Here is an 8,481-nt window from a genome sequence, read left to right as displayed (position 1 = left end):
CTCATTTCAGCTTTCAGGATTTCTTTCACTATTACTGCTGAGTTTCAACACCAATAGCTTGAAGAGCAACAACAATGATTAGGGGGACTAGAGGCTAAAACGTATAAAGAATGGTTGCTGGAACTGAGTTTATTTAGTCTGATGAAAAGAAGGATTAGGGAGACATGATAGCAGTGTTCCAATATATCAGAGGCTTCCCCCAAATAAGAGGGAGTCAAGCTATGCTCCAAAGCACCTGAGGGAGGACAAGAAGCAATGGATGGAAACTAATCAAGGAGAGAAGCAACCTAGAACTAAGGAGAAATTTCATGAAAGAACTATTCTGTCCTTTTCTATTCCTATTCTATTCCTATTCTATTCCTATTCTATTCCTATTCTATTCCTATTCCTATTCTATTCCTATTCCTATTCTATTCCTATTCCTATTCCTATTCCTATTCCTATTCCTATTCCTATTCCTATTCCTATTCCTATTCCTATTCCTATTCCTATTCCTATTCCTATTCCTATTCTATTCTATTCTATTCTAAATTGACAATTTTATTGCAGTTCTCTGCCAAAGATGTATCAGCATATCCTTGCTTTGGTGTTTGCTATCAAGGAGATCAACAGGAACACTGAGGTCTTACCAAACATCACATTAGGTTTCCACATTGTGAACAACTACTTCCCTGCAAGGATAACGTATAAGGCAATGTTGAGCTTACTTTCTACACAGCAGAAATTTGTCCCCAATTTTACCTGTGATTTAAAGAAAACATTTATTGCCGCTATTGGAGGACGCTTGATCGAGACCTCATTCATCATGGCCACAGTTCTCACCAACCTCAAAATTCCACAGGTAAATACTTGAGATTGATGCCTAGAAATCCCAAATTCTTTCATTCTTGTACCACATTTATGCCACATTGCAGAAGTGATTTTCACAGGGGAAAATCTAGAACACTGCATTGTACCTAGAGTTAATATAAGTATGGATGAACTATAGGGATGATTAAATATTTAGAAGCTCTTGGTAGTTTCACCCCGATATTGAAGTTTAGCAAATACCTGTTGGCATTGAATTTCAAAGTGGTTTGGCCACTCCAGAACTTACAAATCCAGGCAGTCAAACTTTTTAGATCATAAATGCTTGGCTTTTGATATTGTGCAGTTTTAAGGGTTTTCAAATTCAGTTCATACATGGTCAGAAAAAGATAGACAATGTTTAACTCATATAATGCTGCATGTATCTGAACTGACTGCTTAATTTCCACCAACATTTCAGTGCTGACTACTGTCTTAGCTATGATGAAAATGAATTCCAATTAAATTCTAATGTAATTGCCTGGATTATTTGTGCTCTATTGATTTTCAGCTTGCCTATGGAACATTTTCTGCAGTATATGGAGACAAAAATGTATTTCCATTCTTGTACCAGATGGTCCCAAATGAAATGCATGAGTACACTGGGGTTATTCGATTACTTCAGCATTTTAAATGGAATTGGATTGGGATCTTGGCTATGGATGATGATTATGGAGACATGTTTTTGCAGAAAATTGAACCGTTGCTTTCCCAAAACAACATTTGTTATGCTTTCAAATTTAGAATATCACAGAAGGCTTACATAGATGAATATATACACATGATTACCATGGAGTTAAGATATGATCAATTCTTTATGGATGATAAAGTCAAAGTGTTTTTAATCTATGCCCTAACACCAGCCATGGAAAGTCTGAGAATTATCATCTTTGTAGCATTTGTTTATTCATGGCCACCTTTGGGTAAAGTGTGGATTATTACATCCCATTGGAATTTTGAATCACTGTCCATTCAGAGAGTTTGGGACATACAGAGTTTCCATGGTGCCCTATCATTCACAGTTCGCTCAAAAGAGCCCCCTGGATTCCAAGAATTTCTTCATAGTGTAAGACCATATTGGGCAAAAGAAGACAATTTCATTCAAAATTTTTGGGAGCAGGCATTTGACTGCCAATTACACACTTCTAGTTTAAATGAAAATAGCAACACAATTTGCACTGGAGATGAGAAGTTAGATAGTTTGCCAAGCATATTATTTGAAATGAGCATGAGTGGTCACAGTTACAACATTTACAATGCATTGTTTGCTATGGTACATTCTTTCCATGCATTACTCAAGTCCAGGTCCAGATGTAGAAATGCAATAGGAACAGAACAATTAATAGTTCACAATTTAAAAGCATGGCAGGTATTTTATTTTGTTTCTAAAGCGCAAAAATTGCTTGTTTAATTGTATCATTTAGTGATGCTACCGATAATGATGTTACATAGCACTCTTATACCAATCATGTAGATGATCCATCTTTGTCAATGAAGACTGGCCACTCTGTCATGTAATTTGAGATACTCTATTTAAGTGTCCTTTCTGGAATGGATTTATATTCTATGCAGCCAAAAAAATGCATGTTTTTTTTAAATTAAGCCAATCATTGTGAGTTAATTTCTCTCATGTTCCTCCCTATTATATACCATAATATACTGTTATATTCTATAACAGTGGTTGAAAGAAGTTAACCGTGAGTCTGAAAGGGAGACGCTGCTTGTCTTCATACATGTTCCATTTTGTAAAATATGGAAGATCTATGATGATGATCATTTTGTTGTAGTGGTTAAATCATGGGACTGGAAGATGTAACTTTGGCAGGATCCAATCTGGGTCAGTCATCATGACCAAAGGTTTTGTCTTCTGAGCTATCAGACGTGTGCTGGAGCCAGAGTCCTCTGGAGAAATGTTCTCTGAAGATGATCTCTTCCATGAGTCTGAAAGCTCGGACGACAAAATTTTGGTCCTGGTAACTGATCCAAATTAGATCTTGCAACATTATCCTGGGACATGTAAATTCTCTTTCATTCTACTCATGTTTAGGCACACATCCTTCTTGTGACCTTAGGCCAGCCACTCACCCTCAATCCTAGAAAGGATGCAATGGCAAACCAATTCTGTACATCTTGCCAAGTCTGGTCCAGGCAGCAGTCAACATTGACTTGAAAATACCCTCAATCCTCGTTTGTGTTTTTTAAAGTGGGAGAGTTCAGCTTGAAATAATTTTATGTAGTTATGATTTCAAAGACTTGTTGTTAATTTCTTTCATTTTTAAAAAAATGCAGCTTAATTCTTACTTGCAAAGCATCATATTCAATAACAGTATGGGAGATAGTATTACATTTGATGAAAACAGAGAACTGATTACAGGTTTTGATGTTGCAAACTGGATTACCTTCCCCAATAATTCATTTTCTCGAGTCAAAGTTGGAACATTGGAACCTCGGGCTCCACCAGGGAAAGAATTAGCCCTTAATGACAATCAAATTGTATGGCACAGAAGCTTTAATCAGGTGAGAATTCTCAACTAATAACAAAAATAAAGCAATTGTCAAATACATGGCAGTAATAAAACCAAATGATTTTTCTAACTTTTGGAATCTATCAAGATGATGAGGTGTAACATTTTCCTATATACAAACTTGAGTATTGATATGCTCATGGGAGGTTTATGGCAAATGGCTCTGATTGTGCTTGGGACAAAAATTGCCAATGTAACTGCTAATAATCCTAGAAATACAACTGTTCATTTAACCACTTCTGGGGAAAAATCCTGTTATACTATCAGCTGTCATTGAAGCAGAGATTGCTGACTTGCTTATTGTCATGTGATTACATTTCAGGCACATGCAACTTGCTCAGATTTATGAACAGTTGCAGTGTTCCATGGTTACATAACCATGATTTGCAGAATTTTAGTTAGTTTCCAGAAAAAAAAACCCACAACCATTTGCCAGAATTGATTTCTTTAATGAGTACACAATTGAATTACTCATGTGATTCAATAGAAAAAGTTGAAAAGGTCAGGTACATTAGTTCAAGTATGCATAAAAGCTGGGACATGACAAAATGAAAAAGGTCTTTGTCAGTCATGACATAACCTAACATTGAAAATCAGGCTTGTCAGATGTTACACCTTTTCTGTCTCTCTCTACGGAGTAGAGAGTTGGTGTCTGACAGAAAGCCATTTGAAGAGACTAGAAGCATTTGAAATGTGGATTTAAAGATGGCTGGGTTGACAAAATCAGAAATGAGGAGGTGATAAGCCACCTGGGAAAGTCAAGGGAAATCATCAAAACCATTAAAAAAATGGAAATTAGAATATTTTGGACATCTCATGCACAACCTGGAGAAATTTGAATTTGAATTTGAAAGTTTATTTATAGGCCGCCCTTTTCCCTGGGGGGACTCAGGGCGGCTTACAACTCATGGGGAAGGGGATACAAACAATGACACATAAGAACAATACATAATTAAAAAGAACACAACATTCATACCATTCGGGTGGGGGTGGATTAAATCTTTAGCCCCAGGCCTGACGGGATAGCCAGATTTTAAGGGCTGTGCGGAAGGTCTGGAGGGTGGTGAGGGTACGAATCTCCATGGGGAGATCGTTCCAAAGGGTCGGAGTTACTACCGAGAAGGCTCTCCTCCGCGTAGTTGCCAGTCGACGCTGACTGGCAGATGGAATTCGGAGGAGGCCTAATCTGTGTGATCTAATTGGTCACGAGGAGGTAATTGGCAGGAGGCGGTCTCTCAAGTATCCAGATCCACTACCATGAAGGGCTTTATGGGTGGCAAGTAGCACCTTGAAGCGCACCCGGAGATCAACAGGTAGCCAGCGCAGCTCACGGAGGATAGGTGTTATGTGGGTGAACTGAGGTGCACCCACAATCGCTCGCGCAGCCGCATTCTGGACTAGCTGAAGTCGCCGGATGCTCTTCAAGGGCAGCCCCATGTAGAGCACGTTGCAGTACTCCAGCCTAGAGGTCACAAGGGCACGAGTGACTGTTGTGAGGGCCTCCCGGTTCAGGTAGGGTCGCAACTGGTGCACCAGGCGAACCTGGGCAAATGCCCCCCTGGTCACAGCTGACAAATGGTGGTCAAAGGTCAGCTGTGGGTCCAGGAGGACTCCCAAGTTGCGAACCCTGTCTGAGGGGTGTAGTGTTTGACCCCCCAGCCTGAGAGATGGAACACTTGCCAAATTAGCGGGAGGGAAACACAACAGCCACTCGGTCTTATCTGGGTTGAGCACAAGCTTGTTAGCCCTCATCCAGTCCCTAACAGCTTCAAGGCCCCGGTTCATCACATCTACCGCTTCATTGAGTTGGCACGGGGCAGACAGATACAACTGGGTATCGTCCGCATATTGATGGTATCTTATCCCGTGCCGCCGAATGATCTCGCCCAGCGGTTTCATGTAGATGTTGAATAGTAGGGGGGATAAGACCGAACCCTGCGGCACCCCATATGTTAGGGGCCTAGGGGTCAATCTCTGCCCTCCAACTAACACCGACTGCGACCTGTCCAAGAGGTAAGAGGAGAACCACTGCAAAACAGTGCCTCCCACCCCCACCTCCCGCAGTCGTCGCAGAAGGATACCATGGTCGATGGTATCGAAAGCCTCTGAGAGGTCAAGGAGAACCAGGATGGAGGTGTGGCCTCCATCCCTGGCTCTCCAGAGGTCATCGGTCAATGCGACCAAAGCGGTTTCTGTGCTGTAACCAGGCCTGAAGCCGGACTGGAATGGGTCGAGATACGGTATATTTCACTTAATCCTCTAGAGAAAAATGTTTTTGTGGGGCTATTGACCATAATATGATCGCCAAGATGATCGCCAATATCTAATGACGCATATGGCACAACAAGAAGCAGATTCACTTTGCCCCCAGTTTAAATATGGCTGCAAAATTGAATTTTTCACATAGTATCCTGATTTCCAAGTGTAACATCTCATGACTGAAATCCAGCACCCCATTGTGATTGTATGCCTGTGTCTATGTGTGCTGTCATTTTCTTGTTTTAAACATTCTGGCTGAACAGACCCTTTATTGCATTTGCTCATCTTCAGAAAAAAATTAACTAATGAATGCATTAGGAGTAATCCAAACACATGTCCTATGAAAACATAATTTTCTGCCATTCCAGGTCTTCTGCTAAAACATACAAAGAAGTCAACGCCAATTCCTTCTTATTAAATTAAGTTTCTGCATTACTCATTTTCTTCTGCTTCTTCAGCCTGCATAGGGGTTCTTGGGGAAATTTGTATTAATGCAGATATTTTAACCTCTGATTCTCTCATACCTATTATTGTTCAGGTGCTTCCTCTTTCTGTGTGCAATGACCACTGCTATCCAGGCTCCTGCAGAAAGAAGAATGAAGGAAAGAAATTTTGTTGCTATGATTGCGTGCCATGTTCAGAAGGGCAGATCTCCGATGAAATAGGTAGGACAAAAAGATGTGAGGACGTTTGGCTGAACAGCAAAAATCCATTCTGATGCATGCATGCATGCATGTATTATTTATGTATATAATTTAGGGGAACACTTTGGGAAAAATTGACATTTGTGGGGATATTCAATTCAGTGATTACTTTCTATTTATTGGATATGTAGTTAAAATATGTAAATATGTAACTATTTGTAAATATTAAATTCTGCCCTATGGTCAAATAAAAAGACAAATTAATATATACAATGTCAGAAAAATATAACTTTGTGATGCATTACTCTCTTCACATCTGCAATAACAGTAACAGTAAAAATATAGTTTAATCTAATAGTTTATGATCCATTCAATCTTTTAATTTGGTTCTTCTGATTGATTTCCATAGTTTAGACAAAATAGGGTTCTCCAATTTCTTGTTCTGTTCCTTAAAATACTACATCAATGATGATTTATTATCATCGAGTATTTATAATATTTCTTTATACAAACCTATTTGTCTCTGAAATTGCAAATATTGCTCATCCAAACAGGAATGGCACTTAAAGATCTATTTGTAACTCCCTCATTGTATAAATGCAGATAGTGGACAGAAAGCACTTTCATTTGCTTTTGTTTTTCAAACAACATCTCTGTGCATAACAAAGGACCTCAGGTTTAAAATTATGTTATGAGACTGATGTATGTTTTGGCCTTAAAATAATTGCTATCATCTCTTCTGAAAAAAGATAATAAATATCAACATAAATTGTTGATAAATACGTATTTTATACTAACAAAAAGTTGTTATATTGGAAAAAATATCTCCTTTTTCTTTTCCTAGATATGGATGCCTGCATGAAATGTCCAGAAAATGAATATCCAAACAGCATCCAAAACCAATGTATTCCCAAAGCATTCACCTATCTCTCTTATAAAGAAGCTTTGGGAATATTCTTTGTGACATTGGCTACTGTTTTTTCTTTGATTACAATCCTTGTGGTTGGAATCTTTTGGAGGCATCGAGAAACTCCAATTGTCAAAGCCAATAACTGGATCCTCACTTGTATCCTCCTCATCTCCCTTCTTCTTTGCTTCCTCTGTTCCTTCCTCTTTCTGGGAAGACCTGAAAAGATGACCTGCCTTCTCCGGCAAATGACTTTTGGCATTATCTTCTCAATGGCCCTTTCGTCTATATTAGCAAAAACCATGACTGTGATTCTCGCATTCATGGCAACCAAACCAGGCTCTGGAATGAGGAAATGGGTAGGAAAAGGACTGTCCAATTCTATTGTCCTTTCAGGTTCTTTCATCCAGGTGGCTATTTGCACTGTTTGGCTGAGTACATCACCTCCTTTCCCAGATATAGACCTGCATTCACTGAAGGGAGAAATCATAATGGAATGCAATGAAGGTTCGGTTATCATGTTTTACTGTGTCTTGGGTTACATGGGCTTCCTGGCTAGTGTCAGCTTTAACATTGCTTTCCAAGCCAGGAAGCTTCCCAGCAGTTTCAATGAGGCCAAGTTCATCACCTTCAGCATGTTGGTCTTTTGCAGCGTTTGGCTGACATTTATTCCAACCTACCTGAGCACCAAAGGGAAATACATGGTAGCTGTGGAGATCTTCTCTATCTTATCCTCCAGTGCTGGTTTACTGGGGTGTATATTTTCCCCCAAATGCTACATCATTTTATTGAGACCTGAGATGAACAAGAGGGAACATTTAATAAGGAAAGAAAAGTAGTTGAAAAGTAATGAAATATTTTTACATAATTGCGGATTGTTTTTATGGGGGTTCTTTTGTACATTAATTTTCCTTGATGGAATTAAGAGAAATCTGTCTGATCTTAATTTAACTTCATTTATCCATAAAATTTGATTTAGGAAAAAGAAGTATTTAAAAGGAGATCTGTTTCAAGATCAAATAATGGATGTGCCCTATCCAAGTTAATGTGAATGATGGAATGTAAATTTTGATTAACATAATCAGATGTATCCATGTATTGCCCAAACCTACAAGATTTGAAATATAGAAATATGAAATTTTATTAGGTTTTGTATTACCCTTTCGATATTAAAAGAAAGGACTATTCTGAACCATGTTTACATTTTATATGTTTTTCATAATGGTTCGTTAATGGAATAGTTTATTTGGCCAGATATCTTCTTTGAGTATATTTTAATTGGAAGACCATTGCCCTGTTT

At 38.7% G+C, this 8,481-nt stretch overlaps 1 protein-coding gene across 1 annotated transcript; it reads left to right on the top strand.

Moving 5' to 3' along the window:
- The first annotated feature begins 562 nt into the window (after window positions 1-562).
- Window positions 563-8,020, top strand: LOC116521576 (vomeronasal type-2 receptor 26-like). Its single transcript, XM_032236235.1, has 5 exons — window positions 563-841; window positions 1,358-2,215; window positions 3,136-3,363; window positions 6,169-6,310; window positions 7,119-8,020. Exons 1-5 carry the CDS (start codon window positions 563-565, stop codon window positions 8,018-8,020), a joined length of 2,409 nt encoding a protein of 802 aa, XP_032092126.1.
- The last annotated feature ends 461 nt before the right edge of the window (window positions 8,021-8,481 follow it).

This window comes from Thamnophis elegans, chromosome Z (genome assembly GCF_009769535.1).
Source record: "Thamnophis elegans isolate rThaEle1 chromosome Z, rThaEle1.pri, whole genome shotgun sequence".
Lineage (NCBI taxonomy): Eukaryota > Metazoa > Chordata > Lepidosauria > Squamata > Colubridae > Thamnophis > Thamnophis elegans.
Note: the sequence above shows the minus strand (reverse complement) of the source record. Positions and strands in the feature narration are given on the sequence as shown.